Source organism: Pelecanus crispus, chromosome 5, assembly GCF_030463565.1.
Source record: "Pelecanus crispus isolate bPelCri1 chromosome 5, bPelCri1.pri, whole genome shotgun sequence".
Taxonomy (NCBI): Eukaryota; Metazoa; Chordata; class Aves; order Pelecaniformes; family Pelecanidae; genus Pelecanus; species Pelecanus crispus.
In genome coordinates, this window is record NC_134647.1 from 2,100,621 (window position 1) to 2,123,397 (window position 22,777).

Sequence of the window (22,777 nt, forward strand, 5' to 3'; positions counted from 1 at the left end):
CATTAACACAGGAGGAAACCACCCTGACGAAAGAAGCTAGTATTTTTTTCTCCCAACTGAAGGGCTCAGAAATGGATCAGACAAACATGGGAGCCACCCAGGGAGTGAGAGTGCAAACGCAGCTGGGGGAGCTCCGCGTCCTCGGCTGCTGCGAGGTGCCACGACCCGCAGGCTCGTCACAGCTGGAGGTGGTTTTGTCAGTGCGGGGCTACTGGCACTGTCCCCAGCACCTCCAGCTCCCGGCCAGCCCGCCTCCTGGGGACAAAATGCTCCTTACCTGCCTCCGACGCTGCCGCCAAGGCGGGTAATGGTGGTGGAGGCGGTGGCAACGGTACTGAAGATGCAGCTCCAGTGATGGGTGCGACACAAGTGCCAGCCGCAGCCTCTGACCCTGCCGGCACCATCCCAGAGGCCAGAGCAACAGGAAGGATAGAGATGTCACCATCACCTTTCTTCTGGATCTTAATGGTTCCCTGCTTCTCCAGTTCATGGATCTTTTTCTCCAGCGTTGACTGTCGCTGGATGGCTTCTTCTTTTTCTTTCACCATTTTTCTCAAGGTGTGAACCTGGGTATTTGCGTCTTTGTAGATTTCCTGAGGATGCCGCAGAAACAAGGACTTTGCGCTTGTACTCACAAAACAGAACACCAATACCAGAAACAGAACAGCCTGACGTGGGGACTGTCGCTGCACCGGGCGCTACCTCACAATGAGCTCTGATGCAAACCATACGCTGGTGAGGAAGAATTAATTTTGCTATTTCCCTGAGCTAGCAGCAAGGCTGCGCACAGTACTGAGTCCTGGGAGAAATCTCACCTGTGGGCACCGACACCTGGGGGTGCAGAATTTTTTATCATCGCGTTTTCATGATGTCTCCCGTTTCTTATGCTAGTCTTAAACATATAGTGTAGGTATGCTGCCTCGAGTTTGACTTTAACAGCGAGTACCTGATGCCTTGCTGGTTGCTCTACCTACGAGCAGATGTTGGCCCGTAAAGGGAAGCAGGAATAAGATGTACCTGCCTCATTCACTGATTTGCTGGCACGTTCAGAGGGTTTTACGTCCACCTTTGAGCGCAAACACTAGTAATTCTACTTGAAATCTGTCCTCGGTTCAAACTTAGGAAGCTAACAGAAGTCACCTGGCCCGTTAAAACAGTCATTACCTCCCAAAGGCAAAGCGCACAGCAGATTGCTACCCTGAAGCATGGCACCCAGCCAGCGCTTTCCCATCGCGCTTACCCGAATCACGTCCAGTTCTTTGTTTCTTTGCATAAGTTGTTTTTCCAGTTCCACAATCTTTGCCATGGCTTCGTTCTCCGTATCTTGGAGTTTTTCAGATAACTATCATTCGAAACAGAAACAGGTAAGTGGGTAACAGTAGTTTTTGCAACCAAAATGCCAGGAACGCTTGTTGGAGCAGTGGTATGTAGTAAATTATTGATATTCCACCAAACCCTGAAGTCTTTCTTTGGAAAGAGGGAGGGTTCCTGCATGCGATCGGGGGGCACCAAGTGCCCCGGTGAAGGTTCCTCTGATGATGAACGTTATCCTTCAGCTGTGACCAGCAGGTAACCTGGCTGGACTGTACCTATGAACCTGTCCAGGTAAAAAGCCTACTCTACAACAAAGCCCTTAAAATGCAATTATTTTCATACACACTAAGTCTGATCTGAAACCGCAAAACCCCACAGAGTACCACAGTGGCACTGTTGCAAAACCAATAGATGCCGAAATGGTGGAACCCCCAAATATCACCTCTCACAGTGAGGCTAATTTCATTAGCAATGAATGAAACAGTTTATATTTTTCCCCCATGGTCTTTTGAATTCTTTTTATTTTTTGCCAGCCCCACAAACCCCGCTGTTCTTGCTGGCTTTTTCCATCACCATTGATCACGCCGACTCAGGCGAGGCTGCAGAGGTGGTGAGGTGGCACCGGTTGCTGTGGTTTTGAGATAAAACTTCTGCAATTCTATTATTAGCATTTCTCTCAACATGTGACAGAAAACTACGTCCATGCTCCTGGGATGAGTGCAGTTCATGTAACAAGAGATCAGAAATTTGCCACCAGAGTAAAACATGAAGTTTCTAAACAGCTAAAAGGAGTAGATCTATGCAGCAAATGGTGCCATTTCTACTGAACCACTTTTCTCCAGCAAAGAACACCTCAGAGGGGCAAACACTGCACAGCAAGTTGTTTTAAGAATGCACTTATTCTAAGCGATGGCCATATAGGAATGGTAACAGAATGACCCTTTTATGATTTCTTTTAAACTATGGAAAACATTTTAAATTTAAAACAGCCAAGCTATGTTTTCTGGACTTAGAGGACCTGGCACCAAGAAGGTACGGGAGAGAAAAGCCGCGAGCAAACACCGAATATCTGCACAGCGCTAGTTTTCGGTCCCTCACCTCTTGAGCCCAGTAATGTGTTTTAAGACACAGACAGGATGGTTATCTGCTCTATTTACCGGTACTGCATTGCCGAGGAATTTCAATTTCTATGTAAATTAGCTCTCCCAGCTCATGAGATAACTCTTTGCAGCGGCTCCATGCACCAAGTGACTTCACCTGGAACCACAACCGAACCGAAGTGGAAGCCTCCGAAGCTGCAAACCTGCGGTGCCAGGGCCTCGGGGCGCGAGCCTCTGCTCACCCGGGCCCTGGCACGGGGGGGTCATCCCCTCCCAGCTCACCGCGGCTTTCGGGGGATAAAGGGGCTGATGCTACAGAGGTGCGTGAGCGCCGCAGCCGCGGCCACGTAAGCGCACAGACGGGCGGGCACCGCGCAGCACGGGCCGAACTGCCGCCTGATGTACGCAGAAACGGCGTGCCAAGCCCCACATTAACAAGGCACTGCTACTCCTCTACAAGGAGCTGGGGGTTGGGTCAGACAGGAGAGTAAATAAAATGACAGAATGAGACGTTTTCTCATCAGGTCAATAAACAGCTTATGAACAACTCTTTGTAGCAAGTGGAGCACCTGTTAACTAAAACATGCAGAACAGGAGGTTCAACATACAGCATGAAAGCTCCCAGGGACTCTACCTGCCTGAGATTTCCCGAATTCCTTCATTTGCCAAATAGCTGATTATTCCCTCAATACAGAAGCACGGTGGTCCTAAGGCTTCTTCTAAGTGAACCTCGCCCCCAAGGCTGCAGCCCCGCTGCGCCTGTGCTTCCACCTCCCAAAATGGGCAGTAGCAAAGCCCATGCGCGGAGCAGGCTCGGAACTACTTCAGAGGCAAAGGTGACCAAGTTTAGTGCTTACATGGGAGATGTTTTCCTCCAGTTCTTCAACTCTTTCCAAGGCTGCATTCTTGGTTTCAGCATCCTCCAGTAAAGCTCCCACATCAAAAACGTTATCCAGGTAAGCTTGAATTTGCACCTGCAGTTTGTCACTCTCTGTGTGTTTCAGTTTCTGTAAATCCAAGAAGACAAGGGGGTCACTCAGCACTGGCAGCCCTTCGCACAAGAGGGCCGCAGACAGCAAGCGGGGTGGGAGAGCGGCGGGAGCTCAGGACACTTCCATCACCCAGGAAATGCATTTTTATGTTAGCTGGGGTTATAAGTGACAAACAGTCATAGAATCATAGAATGCTAGAGTCGTTGAGGTTGGAAAAGACCTTTAAGATCATCCAGTCCAACCATTAACCTAACACTGCCAAGTCCACCACTAAACCAATTAAGGGGAGAGTAAGAATAATTTCATGTTTCCTGGCTTGGGGGCTAGATTAGTTTTTAATGAAAGTAAAACTAGGAATCATTAAGGCTGGAAAGGATCTCTAAGATCATCAGCCCAACCATCAACCCAACACCCCCATGCCCACCAAACCATGTCCCAAAGTGCCACCTCTGCCCGTTTTTTGAACCCCTCCAGGGATGGGGACTCCCCCACCTCTCTGGGCAGCCTGTTCCAGTGCTTGGCCACTCTTTCCGTGAAGAAATTTTTCCTAATACCCAATCTAACCCTCCCCTGACACAACATGAGGCCATTTCCTCTCATTTTTGAAGACCAACCATCCAGAGCTTCCAAATAAAGCTAAGCAGCATCTTATCTTCTGTTACTACAGAGGGTACTATTGCTTTCCTCCATCCCTGCTGCTTGATTATGGCAAGCTCTGAATCCACCACCCGGCCCTGGGACGGTGCAAGGCCAGCAAGGCGGGTGGCCGGCGGGGCCGACCCTGCTGCTGCCCGCGGTGGCCACCAGCTCAGTGGCCGGTAGGCAGAGGTGAGGCCATCGCTCGTGTTTGGGTCCGAAGCAGCTGCGTGGCCCGGAGCAAATCCTCCGATTGCTCTTGCTGACCTCATGCTGGGTTTGCTGTGTTCAAAACGAGCATGTTTTATCTCCAAAGAGAACATCAGAGCATGCTTTGAACTGCTCTGCCTGTTCCCGATGGACTGCAGGGTTTGTGCCACCCTGGGACCCCAAACAGGCTGGTGCTCGGTATTGCCATGTACAAATGCTTCTTGCAGACAGCAAAACATCTCTCTCCTGGTTGCTGCCGAGCAGAAGTCAGCAGGGCCAAATCAATCCCTCGTCAACACGAGCACTGTTTGCACGTGCGTGCTCCCAAGGGCAGGGACAGGGAGAGAGAGAAAAATACAAATGGGGGAAATATAAAAGCAGCTTTCTTCTGAAAGAGAGCATTTCCCACAGGGTGCCAGAAAACGCCCGGCTGTCAGGAGAAAACTCACAGGAGGATTTTTTCACGTGGAGACGGAGGGGGCCCTGGTGGCACCTGAGCCGGGGCCGACACGAGGCCTTGCAGCCCGCGGCTGGAGGTCAGGGACGTGGCACGGGCGAGGACGACTGCGGTTCATCCTCCCTTTGTTATAAGGCGAAGCTACAAATTTAGCTGCCGGTCTGTAATTGCAGTGAGTTGCAGCTGATTTTTCTTCTGTCCAGGCCACAGCCCCCAGTCAGCGGCCAAGGCGCTGCGTTTTTAGCAGAGACTATGGGACAACCCCGCTCTGCCCTCCCAAAAGCTCTCGGGTGAGGGGGTTTAAGGAGGTTTAAGGCTAGGCTGGGCAGCGGCGGCACCGGGGGACGTGGCGTGGACCCTCCACGGCCCAGCCCGCACCCCCACGCGGGGGTCAGCCCCGCCGGGAGAGCAGACCCACGCTGCGAGGCGGCGGAGACCCGGGTCGTACTCACATCCAAATACTCGTCCAGGCCGAGCTTCGTGAATTCGTATTGCAGGTGGACTCTGAAGTTCATGTCCTCCACCGAGTGGACAACGATGTTGATGAACTGCATGCAGGCCACCTGCAAGGAGAACGGCTGGATGTCAGGGGAGGCGACGGCACGGCCCCGGCTGCCCCCCGAAAACCCCAGGCGCAGGGTTGGAGCGGGCTCTCCCAGGGCCCCGTGGGTCAGACACAGCGGATGACCACATTTCCTTGTGGTTGCTACGAGGGGAAACTGTGATGTGCTGTTCTGCAGCTTTTTTCCAAGCCAGTGCTGGATTCGGGCTTACGGGGCATTTGTCTGCTGTGATAAAGGCAAACACGGGTTCCAGAAATTAAGTCATGTCTGCAGAGTCTACCTTTACTGCGTGCCGGTGAACAGAAACGCTTTCCATGCCAGCTCACACGGCCAAACATCATACAAGCATACAAGCTCCTAAGAAAACAATACTGTTTCTGAAACGGCCTGTAAAAGTGAGATTAATTTTGCAACTGGAACCCCTAGCTTAGGAAACGGGACTTTCACAAAAGGCGCTCTGTTGTTTGCAGAAAGCATATTTCCAAAGCTGTGGTTTGGTAACTGAACAAGGGCCCAGATCATAGGAGTTGGCATCCAAACACGTCCCAGCGCGGCGAAGGAAAGGAAAAGGCTCTCGAGCGAAGCGGGTCGCGAGCGGTGGAGGAAACCTCCCGCAGAGCGTCAGGAATCGGGCTACAAACCCCAACAGGTTTGCCCGTTACTTGAGTGTAAGGCACGGCCAAATCCTGCTCTGCACAAGTATCCCCAGCCCTCTTTCAGCTCAGAGATGATCACGCCCGTCACCCGCTGAGCTGCTCGAAGAGCGGGTTTGCCTAGTCCTTGCTGGGCTTCTCAAGGCCGTAACCCTGTCCCGCCAGCAACACTGCAGCAGGGGTAATACCACGCTTCTCGACACATCTGGGAAGTATCTCAGTAGTTCTAGACCAAATCCGAGAGAAGATAAAATCAAAGCAACCTGATTTTACCTGCAGGACAAGCCTCCAGGAGACCCAGCGTCTCTGGGTCATTTTGTGGGAAGAAAGAACTGACGGCCACTCGCCGGATCCCCAATTTGCTGCAGGGAGTTGGCCAATTCTCTGTGATCTGCTGTAGGGCCCAGAAGATAAACTGATGAGCAGGCATCTGCTGCACGGAGGCCTTTGACTAAAGGTCTGGCCGGGCTGCCCCGGGCTGCTCCCTCCAGCCAGGGCTCCTGGCAGCCGCTGAGCTGCCATAAAAACTTTCCTGGCTGAACGGCCTGGTACTGCCCAGCCTTGGAGGAACCAGGACCTCAGGGACACAGCAACGGTCAGTCAAAACCTTTCAGCTACATCTTCCCATGTAGACCCTGACCAGCTTTAACCACCCTGTTTCCAAAATGGCTTTACCCCTAGAGAATGCAAAGTTGTGAGACTGGTAACAGGGATAACCCCAAGGAAGAGAGGAAGGAAGATGGTTTAAGGGCTCGTCCAGGAGCTCCTGTGATGCCTCATCCCCAGTTCTTGGTGTGTGCCCATCTCTTACACAAACAACCCCATCCAGGCAGCTGGAAACCTAACTTCAGGTTTCGAGTCTTTGCAGGACGCTTTCCAGCTCCTGCGGCGAACCGTGGTTCCTCCTAGTGCTGGTACTGGCCTTCGCCAGCTGAACCCTGCTGTCCCGGCGAATCACCCAGAGCCAAATACCTTTATTTCAAAAGGCTTTTGTTATACTTGCTTTGGCTCTCGCAACGTTAGGGCCAAATTCTCATTTCCTTTCTCAGATCCTTACATACACAACTAAGGAATTTATCAAGTCAAAGAAAACTAATCTAAGCAAGTTGCTTTTAAAATGAAGTAAGTCAATGTCAACAACAGGAACGGTCTCTAAAATACTTTTGCCTTTTTGTTGCTCTTTCCTCCCTGTCGATCCATGCAATTAACCGCGGCCCCTTCCAGCTCCAGCTTCCCAGACAGCTCTCCATTTAGGGCAACGTGAAAGCCAGGTCCTGCAGGAATAGCTCTTTGTTTATGTTCAGTTGTTGCAACTCCTTGGATTACTCCAGCTTTGACATTAACATCCTGGAGCCTGGGCTCCGGCGCCCGTTTTATCCCATCCTGCGGAAAGGAGCCACGTCTGCCCTGGGCACGCTCCGGTGCAACCTGCAGGCTCCCGCGGCGCCGGTACCGCAGCGAGCCAGGGCCCGCGGCGCTCCCCGCTCGCCCCTCGGCTAGCGCTCCTCGGCTAGCGCTCGCAGCAGCACGCGGAGCTCGTTAGGGCCAGACAGTGACGAGGATGAGCGGATCTGCCAAATCGTTTGTCAGGAGCTCTCTCTTCTAGCTTTAGGCTTGTCATACAGTCCAGCCCGTAGCTGGCGGAAGCAGCCCAAAGATGCAGAATTTATCAGTATTTGGGCAAGTCCTGAAAAAAAGAGGCGTTTATCCTTTTTCAAGCAAATTTCATCGCTACCTTCAACCTATGGCCTGAGAGCACCAGGGAATTTTCCTACAGGCCATCCAGATGGATGCTGAATATTCACAGCTCACCGGGCTTGTACAGACACACACTCACATGCATATTCCCCATTACACCCCTACAATCCACCATTTAATATCTTAAATAAAGATGAGGGATGTTTTTTTTTTTTTCAAACAGTGGACAAATCCCATAGCTCACAGCAAGGTGGCTGGCTGCAGGCCGCTGCCACCGTCTTGCTTCTAGGCTGCACTACGCTGAGCTACTCTCCCACTCCCCAAATACGGTTACTCCCCCCTGGGAGCACAGGAAAAATGACTGAGTGGGGTGCTGAGGACTGACAAATCTTTCTGTTAAATTACAGACTAAACTGTATGTACATCTGAGAATACTTAATGTATACTGTGACCACCAACCTGTCCTTACTGGGACTGCAGTAACAAGGAACAAAACCAACTGTAACGTGTCAGAGAGTTACTGAGAGCAGCTTGCTCTTGAGTAAAATTGCAAGGAGCACTGTAACTTGTTTTTTGTTTTTAAATGCAAAAAAGAGGCCACCCTATCTTGCTCACACCACCTCCTTTTTTTCTGCTGTCCCCTCAAGGGTGCGAGCCTGCCCTGGCCATCAGGGCTGCAAGCCACTGACAGGGGAGTGTTCAAAGCCTGTAGGAAACACCACACCGGCTGATTTAACACCGAATTCCTGGCAGAAAGAGGTCTTTAACACAAAGCTCAGCACTAAAACAGTATAAAGTGTCACAGATGCTTAACAAAGGCCTCAGCAGACCGGCCAGTGTGCCCGGGTGGGAAGCCCTCCCGCTCTCCTCTCACCTCAAAACAGGATCATGCCCGATCCGAGGCACCGAGCACGAGCCGCGCAAGGGAGACTGCGCTGACCGTGCCAGCCTTTGTTTTCTAATTAAAAACAGGACTTAAATTTCTCGCACTTCTGACACAAGCACTCACTTGCCATAGACTTCAAAAAAATGGATAGAGAAGCATTTTTGGTCTCAGACACATAACCAGCCAGCTCATCCCTACGGTCACAACCTCCGCCTTTCACGTGATGCCACCGTGCAAGCTGGCGCTGGTGTTCGTGGGTGCCAGCCAGAGCTTCCCCTCTCGCCGTTCCCCCTCGCGCTCCAGGGCGAGTGGATTTGGTGAATAATCATGCATATGCACGTTGAGGAACCAAAAGTGCTGCAAACTACCGCTATATTTATCAGCAGATAAGGACAGCCAGCAGCTGCAGCGAGTCTCCCCCACGCTTCCCTGTCTGTGACTCTGAGGATGTTGGCAGCCGGACAGAATACGCATCTTGATATTGCACAAGCTGCTGCTTTGCCACAGCGAAAGAGCACACACGACCAAAAGGCTGCTTTCCTCTTACCTTCACTATGGTACAGGGCATTTCTTGAAGATAACTGAACTGAACTGCAGCTAAAAATGAGACACGCATTATGTAGTTTGGCATATAAAAAAATCGTATTGTGGTCATTTTAAGCCAAGGATCAGAAGGCAGACACATCTCTGCCTACGACGGCAGGACCAGACACAGTAAAGACTGAAACCAAAGTTTGCACAGGATAAATAGCACTCACCATAAAGTCTATATTGTTGTCTTCATTTCGGAAGTGCTCCATCAGCTTCTCAAAGCGCTGTTTCTCCCCACACACCTACAAAACAATCACCACATGTCTGTTAAATTACAGCTTGCCAGAGAGAGCATGAAAAACATTTAAAAAAGCAGCTCATCTGCTTGCTCAAAACCTCTCCGTCCAGGTTTCCGCTCTCATTAAAAATATTCTTCTTCATGACAAATCCAGCGGAGGAATCACAGGCGGACACCTGCAAGTCTAAGGGGTCAGGTACAATTATAACGTAACTCTTTGTATCTCTTTTCCCCCTAAAAATTTAATCATACCCACTGATGGTACGAATGTAAGCAACAGAGTGGCACCAGGCTATGGCACAGGAAGACTCGGCCTCTTTCGCAGCGCAGAACTGGCTTTCCACTGTAGTATAATGTAATTAGGAAGAAGAACAAATTACAGGGAGGAAAAAAATTATCAGCAGCTAAATGAGGAGTGAAATACATCAGCGTAACTATCAGCTGGTCAGAATTATGGAGCCGTAAGACAGGGGTGTTGGCAGGAAACACAAGCAACTTGAGGAAGAAGTAAGATCTAAGATAAAGCAGGTCTCAGGACACTGTTTAAATTTTATTACTTCCCAGTAGCTCCTCTGGCTCAGTCCTACTTTTCTCAGCACACAAAGGATCTAGAGTAATCCACACCAAAACCCCAAAATATTAAATAAGTTGGAAAGCGAAAGGGAGCAGAGGTGAGCACCGGGAGGTGCACCCATTTCCCCGTCCTCCCTACTCAGCAACTGCAACTCCTCCCTCTGCGGTGCATCGTTTGGGGTTTTTTTAGCTATCCCCACATGAAGGGACTACGCCGAACCCCGAAGCCGTAGGGGTAGGAGCCGGTGCACGGCAGCTGCCCCGCACACGGCCGTCCCCGCGAGCCCTGCTGTCCCAGCACGGCCAGATGGGAGGTGATGGGGACAGCGCAAGGGGTCCCGCACGTTCCCAAATCCGCTGGCAGCTTCCTCGTACGCTGCACCACGAGTTGACTTCTCGCTGGCTGGATTTTGGCGTCAAACTGAGGGGTGAATGCAGGGAGAGCACAGGCGTGCTCTTCTGAACAAAGCTGCAAGCGCCTGGGTAGGTACATCGTCCATGAACAGTGTTAAACACTGCTCGCCCTCCTCAGATGCTGGCTGTTGGCAGAGGCACAGGAGAAGCTCTGAAAGAAGATGGTTTGCTCTTAAAGGTCCTAAAAAGCAGAGTCTGGAGGACTGAAACTTCCCTTCCGCTGAGGAACAAAGCCCTCGGTGGGCCCAAGAGGTTCCTTCCTTCCATAACTGGATTTCACCCCAACGTCCCGGCAGCGCTGGGTGCTCCTGACCAGGAGCAGGGGGGACAGCAGTGGGACCTCCCGCCCGGGCTGTCCGCTTGGGGTCCGCCAGCTTCCAAGCAGCACACCCCTCCGAGACACCAGCTGCTGCTTCCCTTAAGAGCCAGCTCATGGCACAAGCAGTCGTGTGAAATTAGCCAACGAACGGTAATTGAGGATTAATTACGGCGGATTAGTTACGGCGGGAGCACTGGCTACTTCTTCTTCAGAAACCAACCTCTCTGGGGTGGGGGCCAGTTCTTTGCACATATTTTGACATTTGTGTCTCCTGCAAGGAGACCAAATCCCCAACTGGGGTTTCTAGACGCTCCCCAAAAGTAAGTTCTTTATGAAGTATGGATTATTATTACTATTCCCATACCAGCTTCCTCTTTCCAACCGTGTCTATCTTATAGCATGTACCTACACGAAGTTTGAGGCACCGAGCAGATCTCACTGAAGTCACACAGAGTTTAGTGGGACCTCAACTGAGCCGACCACGAGATCTGCAAAGCATCGCGAGTAGTGGCCTGCTGGGTGACCTCTCGCCACGCTTTCTGCTGTCTGTTACGACTGACTAAAACATACTTGTGGTGTATGTGCTACATCTTCTGTCATTCCCAAGCAAAATTGCCACAACTGGGTTATTTTTCAGATATTTGTGGTCAGTACCTGACGTCAATGGGAATTCTGCCACCGGGTCTCTGTGAGAGGACAGGGACACTGGTTACAATGAGCTATTTGATAACATTACCATCAATATTCACGGCCACAATCCCACAAGTTGCAACTCATGGGCTCCGTGCAGGCTCAGCAACGCCCGCTCGCGCAGCCTCTGGTAGGCAGGGTGCACGAGCCCACGCAAACACTTGCTAAAGTTGTATTTAAACGTTTCCAGCTGAATCTTCAAGATTCACGAGGTAGAATAAACAAACACACTTAAACAACAAAGCACGCACCCTCATGAAAAACAGATTACACTTGTTGGTCAAGGAAATTATGATGACCATAAACCCAAAGGACTTGGCTCTCTCTACTGCCTATGCTGTGGAAGTGGTTTTGAAGCACTGAATGCCTTTACGTGGGCTGCACCACTGGGCCGTAAAACACATTTTAAGGTCTAAGTGTCCTGGTTTTGGCTGGGATAGAGTTAATTTTCTTCCCAGTAGCAGGCACAGTGCTGTGGTTTGGATTTAGGAGGAGAATAACGCTGATAACACGCTGATGGTTCAGTTGTTGCTCAGCGCTGCTTATGCCAGGCAAGGACTTTGCAGCTTCCCATGCTCTGCCAGGGGCACAAGGAGCTGGGAGGGGGCACAGCCAGGAGAGCTGACCCAAACTGCCCCAAGGGCCATTCCATACCATACGGCGTCATGGGTAGTATGGAAACTGGGGGGGTTGGCCGGGGAGCAGCGATCGCTGCTGGGAACTGGCTGGGCATCGGTCGGCGGGTGGGGAGCAAGTGCATTGGGCATCACTTGCTTTGGATATTATTATCATTATTATTATGTTGTTATTATTATCATTACTATTTTACTTTATTTCAATGATTAAACTGTTCTTATCTCACCCCAGGAGTGTTTCTCACTCTCACTCCTCCGATTCTCTCCCCCATCCCACCGGGGCAGGGGCAGCGAGCGCTGCGTGGTGCTGAGCTGCTGCCTGGGGCTGAGCCACGACACTAAGATAGAGCAAAGCAGAGCCGAGAGAGCGCTCTTGGCTGGAGTGAGTCTCCCTGGTATTGCCTGGCCTGCAGTTGTGCAAGGGGCATGATCTGCCCCTCTGCTTAGCAGAGATGGGGTGCCTGGGACACGGAGAGGACGGGTGAGTTTGGAGAGCCACTGCCATTCAGCTTCAGGCCGTGAATCTTCAGTCTGATCTCGGCCTTTTCTTCAGGAGTAATCCTCGTAAAGCCTCCCTACAGCGTCAGGAATCGCCTTGCTGGGAGATCAAAGCCCAACCGCCGCACGGACATTGCTGACGGTTCGAGCAGCTCGAGCGGAAACTGAGGGCAAAGCGAGCGAGCCGCTGCCCCAGCCTCCCAGCACGCTCGCTTTGCAGCGGGTGGCTCGCGAGCCGGCGTCTCTGGTGCAGAGCCTGGGGCCCTGCAAGCCCACCAAATGGCCAAACTCAAATCCAAAGCAGCCAGGAGCACCACAGGGAAAACGGGATGATCATGGTGAGCGTTTTGGCACGACTATCCCGGTTTCACAAGCGCGCGTTTAAAAGAGCAGCACAGGACCAAGAATCGTTCCGTCACGAAGAAGCTCAAGTTCACTGAACATGCAGCAGCGTGACCTACTCCGGGCGCTCACCACGAGCATCCTGCCGGGCACTTTCTTACCGCGGGCCCACCAAAAGCACTCCTGGCGGGGTGCAGGCATGCAGCTCCGCTCTGGCGTACGCCCCTCCCGGGACGCACGCGCTTCTGTGCAGGAGCAACGCGCCCTTCGGGAGGAAAAGAGATTAAATGCTGCAAAAAGGCCAACCTCCGTCAGGACGAGCCAGAGAAAACCAGAATCTGGCCAAGTTTCAGGACCGTACTGGCACTGTAAGGATCAAAGGCAGCAGCTGCCCACTGATATAATTTGATTTTGGAGGCGTACGCTGGGCCTGATCCAACTCCCACTCAAAGCAGACCCAAGGAGCCCTCTCCTTGACTTGCACCACAGGCTGCTTAGATGCACTCGTCCCTGCTTTATTATCCCAAGCCATTTTTTTCCCTGCTGTAGCAAACGGGATGGTATTTCAGTTCAACCAATGGCAAGTTCTTCCAGCGCTCTCCATACTCTCCCCTCCCCACAAAACACTGAAGCGTCGGCGTAGCAAAAGAAAAACAGTAGGTTCATCTCAACTTTGATCTCTAAAGAATCGCATCTCTCTTGCACCCGCTTCAGAGAAAACGGAGCCAATTTAAACAAAATCATGTCTTGTGGAAACAATCATAACAATAGTGCATACGATCACTCAACAATAAAAGCCAGAAGGACTGATTTCTGGGAAATCGAATGTAAACTGTTCCACATGGATGAGAAAAGCTGACATAAAGAGCTACAAGCCATTTATGGCTGACTAATTAAGGAACAACCCGAAGGGATACAGCCCCGGCAGAGAATTGCCGATCCTGGGACGCAAGCAGCCCTGGCAGGCTGGGATACAGCAGCTGATAGCAAGAGGAAAAGCAACGACAACCTGCGGCTTTCGGTGGCTGCTTGCAGATATTTCACACTATCATCAGATGAGTCAGTGCTGGGAACATGTGCGTTTCAAGAGACAGCGAGCTGACTTTCATGAAATGATATAATTTATCCTGGAAGATTAAAGAGAGTGAAACTGTAGATGAAGCCTACAGCCTGAAGATTGGCCAAAATCCAGGACGAACGCTGAAATCAAATCCCACCACATAAAACCATATGTTGCCATTTATATTTGAATAAATTTCCAAGGTCTGTCATTTGAAAGTATGGCTGGGACTAAGAAAGGCTGATCTTTCTTTTATTAGCATTATTCTGTGTAAGAAGCAAGATTAAACGGGTTACCGCAGCTATAAAAAACCTCCCTCTCTACTTAGGCTGTGAAAAAAAATTTTTTAGGTTGCATTAAGCCCACGTCATTCTAGAAGAACAATGTGGCTTTATGGAAAACCACCCACGAAGGGTCCTTTCTCTGGAAAGGCCTTGGGTGCTAACGAAGTAAACCCGTCACAGATCTGTTGCACAGGTACAATACAATCCTGTAAGGAAGCAAAAGGATCCGTTATGAAAAATTTAGTGATGATTATATCCATATCCACCTGGCAATGCTCTCCGGCCATACAGTTCACATCCAGACCACCCAAGAGCAAAGTTCAACTACGACAACCCTCGTACTCTAAAATGCTCCAGAAAGGCATCCTGGGCAGGCAGCTAAAAGACACCGAGGTTATTTTGGAATAACTGAAGATGTTTTCATGCGCGATGTCGGGCAGAAAGTGAAAATCCAGGCGCATCGAAGCACATCCATTGTCCTCCTACCTCAGAGGGTTATCTACCAACGTGAAGCAGCACCTCGTTTTGTTGGAGAACGGCGCTCGTAACTAAACCTCCCCACAAGCAAACATAGCGTGCTCCATACAGAGGTGGCAGCAAACACGGGCAGTATTTCAGGCTCTGGGGCTGCAGCTTGCTGGCGGTGCAGAACGCACACTACGAGAGGCAGCTGCCGGACCGCCATCTCCTCTGCATCTGGAGGACCGATGCTCCTAAACCTGAGATGCAGTGCCCCATCCAGACACTGCAACCGCCTCGAGGCGAGCGTCCGTCTGTCAGCAAAGCGGGGGAGAGAGGATGACAGCTCGGAGCCAGCGACGTATGTTGGTAGAAAAGACATCAGCAAGCTCACCAACTCACAAAGTGCCCCTGTGCCAGGAAGTGGTCACGCTGGTGACAAGAAGAAATGGGCTCAAGCTGCACCAGGGGAGGGTTAGATTGGATATTAGGAAAAAGTTCTTCACGGAAAGGGTGGTCAAGCATTGGAACAGGCTGCCCAGAGAGGTGGGGGAGTCCCCATCCCTGGAAGCGTTCAAAAAACGGGCAGAGGTGGCACTTGGGGACATGGTTTAGTGGGCATGGGGGTGTTGGGTTGATGGTTGGACTGATGATCTTAAAGATCTTTTCCAACCTAAACGATTCTATTCTGTTCTATGGTGGTCCCAAACTCCATACAGACCACCAAATCATTCTGGCTGCTTTTCCACTCGAGGTGAATACGGTCTGGCGCGGCAAAGGCAGCTAACAGTGACCTCAAGGCAGGGAAAACAATTCTCTGAAAGACCAAATTGAAAATCCCTAAACCTTAGCAAGGGCTTTGCAATACAGGACATTTTCTGCCAGTGCAGATGGTAAAATGACCACCTCCCGTGTGTTGCCCAAAGGTTGTTTTAAGCCGCTCCCTCCTCCTCCGGTAACTTTTTGAGTCCTTGTAAGAGCGAGAAGCGGCAGCACAATGTCACAGCAAATACGCGCTGCGTACACGGACGCGGCCCATACTGCGTATGGTGTTACAAATAGCCTGATGTATATGCAACCCAAAAATTCATGGGACCCTTTGTGAACCTTTCCTCCTGTCTGTGCTCCTTTATCCGGCGGCACAATGCTGGCTTTCTCTCCCCCACAACAGCCCACTGTGATCAGCAGATCCCACCACGGGCAAGCAGCGCTCCACAGAAACACTTTGTTTGGACTGACCGTGCTGACATTTTTGCAGTTTGCTGAAGAACAAAAAAATCAGTTTTCCCATAAATTACTGGTTAAGTAAACAGTTATTTAATACTCGCTAGGTTAAAATACCTCTCACTTCTCTACCAGCAGGGTTAAATACCGCTGCAGCACAAAAGACAACAAAAGTATTTACATTTTCCAGCACTTGCAAACGGTTTCTAGTACCGAGTTATTGTAACAGCCCGTAAGAATAATTCAGAACTGCTGTTTTCAGCGTTGCCATTCATTATTCAAATAGAGACGCCTGACTCTGAATTAAGCATTGTGAAAACTGAAGGCTGAACAATATTGGATCACATCTCCGGAGTGAAAACTGATGGAGGTGAACAATGAGGTTCATTTGCCGTGCCCCCGCCTTTCAGCTCGCTGCCCAGCGATCCGGACGGACCCGGCCTCGGCAAGCTCGGCATTAACAGTCACAGCCAGGCGATGCGAGAGAGGATCGCGATTCTTCTCACCTGTCAGGTATTTCAGAGCAGCAAACGCATAAGTCCATTAAATTGATGTTACAACGCCGGCGTGCCGGACCCCGCTCCTCTCCCATCCCCTGGTCTCCCACGAGTTAGGCCAGCTCTTCCCTCCCCAGAGCACAGGGAAGTTCAGACGCCGGAATAACCAGGCGATGAGCTTCCTAAAAGTCTTCCAGATTATCGGAATTCCCATTTATTTTTTGGCATTTCTTCTTGTCTTGGAGCAAAACGAGGTGGTTTCTTGAAAGGTATGGCTCATCTCAGGAAAAGCACCTCAATTCTGGTTTTATTTTGAAATACTAAAATTGTTTCCTGTACAGAGAAGCACACAAGCATACGCTCACCTCACCGAATTCAATTGTTCTGCTATATGCATGTATAATAATCACTTTAAGCGTTTTGCTGGATTAGAGCCAAAGTCGGGAAGCGTTCCCTGCAGAGAGCCAGGATTATTTCTGGCTGGCTTTCTGTCTCACTCCAGATCCCAGTCAATTCTTTCACCTCCTCGGTTTGGATCTGTTTTAAAACTACTATTTGCTTATTTAAAAAAAAAAGAAAAAAAAAAAAAAAGAGTGGTAGAGACCTGCGGTCTTTTCTCAGAAATATTTATTGGTTTTGAAGTAAATTCTCCTATGTTTAAAATGGAGATTAACGAAAAGCTGCATAAGGATCTAAGGTTGCGCTCCTTAAAATGTTAGCTCAGAGCGCTGTGAAGCGTATTCAAAAAGTGTCGCTTTCAGATGGTCACTAAAACTGAGGAAATTAGTATTTGCAAAAAAAGCCCACAATTTCTTTGTAACCGTTTCCATTATGCAATCACATTAGCGCTGCTGGGTTGTGATTTTTTTTCAACGTATCTGCAAGCTTACTGAAGCTATTAGTTTATTGGCTACTATGCTTTCACTAAATGAAAAACATCTAAGCCATGTAAATAAAACAGCTAACTAGAAACGCCGCCAAAAATTTTAATTTTGAAGCAAGGCCAGAAGTGAGTTGGGAAACAGCTTTCTGCACTCATAGCCTCAACAAGCTTTAATTCTGTTGAACTAGAACTTTTCTGTTAATTCTGTTTCTGCGTTTTCTCACCAGATTTCATAACCTTGCTCACAATTCGCCTGTCCACGCTATTTCTGTGCCTTAGCTCTGAGGAATCCTCCTTTCGGTTTGGTAACGCTGTGATAGCCTGCGACCAAGTGTGCGGTTTCTGAGCTGGGCAAGGGGTTTATTTTGGGTGGTGGCACCACGGGAGCTCTCGCTGCCTGCTCCCCGGGGACGCCCCGCGATGCCGCCCCAGCCCCACGTGCAATTAGGCTAATTCCGGTATTTCTGGGGATATATGGGGCACTAAAACCTTCGCCTCCAGGCTCTGTCAGCGATGTTTTCTACAACTAAAGAGAAACGGGCTGGAGGCTCTGGCTCTGACTGTAAGCAAACGTTCCTTAAAAGTAACCCAAGAGTCAAAGGGGTGTGTATATAAACACAGGTATATGTATGTATATAAATATGGATATATAACAGGCAAAGCATTAAGTAATTTTTACTAGGAACACACAACCATAAGAAACTTTACCGTGAAGCAGACCTAACCCATAGCACAGCTCGGAGCTGGCCCCCGGGGACTCCGAGCCCTGGTCTCCATCGGGGCAGCACCTGGTCACGTCGTCATCGCGTTCCCATCCTCGCTGGCTTCAGGCTCCCTGGGAAGGGGCTCCAGGAGCGCGCTGGCCCCAGGTACACAGCACAGTGCTCTGCAGCAGAACACCAAAGTTCAGCCAGGAGAGCACAAACTCCTTTACGAGCTGCGCTTCTGTCCTGGTTTCGGCTGGGATAGAGTTAATTTTCTTCCCAGCAGCAGGCACAGTGCTGTGGTTTGGATTTAGGAGGAGAAGAATGCTGATTACACGCTGATGGTTCAGTTGTTGCTCAGCGCTGCTTATGCCAGGCAAGGACTTTGCAGCTTCCCCTGCTCTGCCAGGGGCACAAGGAGCTGGGAGGGGGCACAGCCAGGAGAGCTGACCCCAACTGCCCCGAGAGCCATTCCATACCATACGGCGTCATGGGCAGTATGGAAACTGGGGGGGTTGGCCGGGGAGCAGCGATCGCTGCTCGGGAACTGGCTGGGCATCGCTCGGCGGGTGGGGAGCAATTGCATTGGGCATCACTTGCTTTGTGTATTATTATTGTTATTATCATTATTATATTGTTATTATCATCATTATTATATTGTTATTATTGTTATCATTATTATATTGTTATTATTATCATTACTATTTTACTTTATTTCAATGATTAAACTGCTCTTATCTCAGCCCAGGAGTGTTTCTCACTCTCACTCCTCCGATTCTCTCCCCCACCCCATCGGGGCAGGGGCAGCGAGCAGCTGCATGGTGCTGAGCTGCTGCCTGGGGCTGAGCCACGACAGCTTCCACAAGGAACACAAAGCAACCTGGGGTTTCAGCACTCGGATCAAAAAAGAGAGAGAAAAATGCAGCCGGCGTTAAAATCTGCTCTCGTACCCGAGGGATTGCTTTGCCAAGGTGCGAGCCGGAGCCCGACACGTGTGGCTGCACGGGCTGGCTGCACGCCGCTGCGCTCCGGCCCACGGGGATTCCTCGCCTGCCCTGCAGACAGGGAGAGCCGGGATCAGCGCTCGTCATCCCACTGACGAAGTCAGCTCACACCCATCTGCAGAGTTTAGCGCACTGGAATCTCCCCCCTTCAATATTTTGCGACATTTAAAATTTATTTCCCCCCCCAGTTCGAAATGGCAGCCACGTGGAAAGCCGAATTTCCCCATACACCGTTTCACGCCTCCTGGACCAAGACCTGGCAGGGTTCCGTTCACTCAGATTACAGCTGCCCTCTCGCACGAAAAGCCTTGGGTTTTCAACCTGCTGGAGACACCTTTATCTCACCACAGAGATCTTGACACGAGACAACAGCATCCTGGCTTGTGTCAGGAATGGTGTGGCCAGCAGGAGCAGGGAGGTGATTGTGCCCCTGTGCTCGGCGCTGGGGAGGCCGCACCTGGAATGCTGTGTCCAGTTTTGGGCCCCTCGGCACAAGAAGGACATTGGGGTGCTGGAGCGTGTCCAGAGAAGGGCAGCGGAGCTGGGGAAGGGTGTGGAGCACAGGGCTGGGAGCAGCGGCTGAGGGAGCTGGGGGTGTTCAGCCTGGAGAAGAGGAGGCTGAGGGGAGACCTGATCGCTCTGCAGCTCCTGGCAGGAGGGGGCAGGGAGGGGGTGCTGGGCTCTGCTCCCAAGGAACAGCGATAGGACGAGAGGAAATGGGCTCAAGCTGCGCCAGGGGAGGTTTAGGTTGGAAATTAGGAAAAATTTCTTCACGGAAAGGGTGGTCAAGCATTGGAACAGGCTGCCCAGAGAGGTGGGGGAGTCCCCATCCCTGGAAGTGTTCAAAAAACGGGCAGAGGTGGCACTTGGGGACATGGTTTAGTCTGGTCTACCCTTGACTGGTTTAGTGTGGACTTGGTAGTGTAGGTTAATGGTTGGACTGGATGATCTTAAAGGGCTTTTCCAACCTAAATGATTCCATGATTCTATGATTCTATGAATAGCAGGTTTGGTTACCCTCGCATTCTTTTTCTCAGTTCTGTAAAACCTTCTTCATCTTCCAACCAGTATCAATGGCAGCAAAAACATTTCCTATGCTACTCGCTCTCGGCGTACAAGTATATTAGAAGCATCCAGTCAATGGCAGTGATGATTAAAAGATCATCTCAATCTGCAGAATCTCATCAACACGAAACCATCCTTCCTTGACAAGGCAGCGATGAAGGAAAGCATTTTGATTTTGGCAAGATGGCAGTAAAATGACAGAGAGCAAGGGCAGCTTTGCACCAATGCTCGTTTTGGGTCCTGAGCGAGTTAGTGCCGCGTGGCTCCGCTGTGGGTTAAGCAGCGCGGTCCCCACGCCACGTCTACGTGAAGCGAGCAGAAGCGTGCGAGGAGCCATGCACTTGCACCGTGCTGGCTCTCACCATTTCTGATCCACGGGCAGATTCACCAGGACACTGATGCGCCTCAGCTCCAGCACAACATGCCTTTGCAAATTCGGAACAGCATTTCCAGGAAACAGTACGGGGAGTAAGCAATGAAGTAACAGTAAACCAAAGTTTTATTATTGGCAGCAAAAGACAGCCGCTTAATTCTCTGTATACCCACACATGCAATCACACTACTAAAATGAATTAACTACTCTGAATAGGCATTAGGAAAATATATCTTGTTTTCCAACAGTGCACTCAGCCTGCTTCAATTTAAATGGGGCACAAGCTCTTAGCATCTGGTCTGTGACCCCTGGAGCTCCCCCAAAGCTGTCTTGCATAGGGCTATCTCTGCTCTCATTTCCTTCCCCTGGCATTCCGCTGAAGTGCATTTGCTCGTCCTGCAACACAAATCCCAGGCAACTCGGATAAAACCGCGTAGGCAGTTCTGACAAATCCATGGAAACGAGCACAAAGGGCCGGAACGCTGCTAAGGAAGCCCACTGGCAAGCGGGTAAAGGCAGGGGTTGCGGCCGTGCCGAAGAGCTCCCACGGCCCAGGCTGCGATATTGCATTCGAGCAGCGTTTGCCTTCGGTGCGAGGTGCTGGGAATGAGAGGTGGCTGCAAACAGAACCGGCAACAGGCCAGAAAGTATCCAAAAGATAAAGGAATAGCCAAACGGCCCAGCTATTCTGGTGGGTTACCTGTGGCACAGTAACTCTGAATTATTTCCCATAAATACAGTGGAATTCAGTCAAGCGTCACTCAGAAAAAGGACGTTTTCCAGCTGCGGAGCGCAGGAGCACAGCCGGAGCCGCTTGCTGCAGGCAAAGCCCTGCTCCGCTGCCGGGGCTGAGCAGCAGCCTCCAGTGCCGCCGCAACCTCCCCGCACCGCTTCTGCTGCGGGGCTGTTCAGAAGCGCTTTGAGGCTCGATGACACCGAGAGCGGCTGCAGCCAAACCAAAATGTCTGCTGGCCTTCCCGGCTAATGGAGCTCCTCATCACCAAGACCCGACCATCCTGCAAGTACGAACTTAGCCGAGCAGCTGAGGCTTATCTTGATGCAGAGGCTAAGCAGCACCTGGACTTCAAAAGCCATGAGTTACGAAAGCAACACCTTCCAAAAGAGAAACACGGGATGGTGGAAAAACCCACCTTGCTCAGGAACAAGCAGGGACAGGGTCTTTGCAGTTTAATTTGAACTTTCTTTCCCGTTTAGCCCAGAGCGAGACCTCCTGAAAACAGCCAAGCTGGATTTAGGCTGGGAACTGGGGACGATTCACCCAACATCTGCGCTGGCCTGGAAGGAACGACCAAACCCAGGAGGCGTGTGAACATTTGGGGCGTTTCTCTCTCAGAGGGCTGGAAGTTGCCATTCATCAAAGCTGAATAGTTCCCAAAACGTAGAGCAGGCTGCAGAAAGCAGACACGTGCACCACGAGAGACTGACCTAAACCATCCCCTGCTTGTACTTGACATGCAAACTCCTTCAACGTTATAGAGAACGCAAAGAAGAAATACAAAGACGGGTGAGAAACTAATATTGATGTCTCCCTTAAAATGCCTGATTCGTTCCATACAACACAGACGAGGATTTCATAGTAACCGCTTCCTGCCTTGTGGTGAAATTAAAAAAGAAATAAGCATTCAACAGCTCTGCCACTGAAACGGGGGGCTCGCATCTCCTACCACCAGTGCGACGGCGTGAAGCCTGGTTTCCTCAGCTCTAATGAACTTTGTGTGAAACACCTGCCTCTCCTTCCACCCATCCCAAACTATTCCTTCCCTCTCCTGCTCTCCATTCGCCATCAGTAACAACGGTTCTGGATTTTTTTTTTCCTGTTGAGTTCAGCTTTACCCAATTCCATCTCAAGCTCCTTGTTTCCCGTACCTTCTCGGTGGCTTCGAGATAGCCCCGTGTTCCTGTTTTCAGAAGCGACCTGTTCAAGAGGAGCTTAACGCTGTACTGAAAAGCGAGGACTGGGCCATGTAATGCACAGAGCCGAGTCCCCTGCAAAGAGAAACAATGCGCCCAAGAATCAACGATTTCAGGTGAAGTAACCCCACAAGAATGATTTTCGAAAGATGGCTTGTTAACAAACCGTCCTCCATTTGAACATCCGGAGCCCAGCCAAAAAAAATTGGCCTGTAAAATCATTTTCAAATGAAAAGACATTCTCAAAAAGAATTCTTGACAAGATTCAGATCAAGTGCGGTTTTCCAGCTCAGTCAGACCCTGAGAACCAAATTCTGTTCTCATTTACATCAGAGCAAAGCTCAAAGCCTAAGGAAATATTTGACGTTCACCCTGATGTAAATGAGAGCAGAATTTGGTCCGAAATCCCGTTTTCCCTACTGACTTTATTACAGGGTGAGTGTTAGGCAGGAGTTCAGGTTTCTTTTGAAGTTATTTTATGGC

At 50.5% G+C, this 22,777-nt stretch overlaps 1 protein-coding gene across 1 annotated transcript in view; it reads right to left on the bottom strand.

Annotated features, from left to right (window-relative positions):
• FMNL2 (formin like 2) overlaps positions 1 to 22,777 on the bottom strand; it is a 164,522-nt gene that overhangs the window by 16,072 nt on the left and 125,673 nt on the right. The window contains exons 10-14 of the mRNA XM_075710676.1: positions 9,268 to 9,342; positions 5,162 to 5,272; positions 3,272 to 3,421; positions 1,241 to 1,342; positions 278 to 593 (exon numbers count right to left, since the gene is read on the bottom strand). Of these exons, the coding sequence (XP_075566791.1) occupies positions 278 to 593; positions 1,241 to 1,342; positions 3,272 to 3,421; positions 5,162 to 5,272; positions 9,268 to 9,342 (754 nt within the window). The remainder of the gene's footprint in view (positions 1 to 277; positions 594 to 1,240; positions 1,343 to 3,271; positions 3,422 to 5,161; positions 5,273 to 9,267; positions 9,343 to 22,777) is intronic.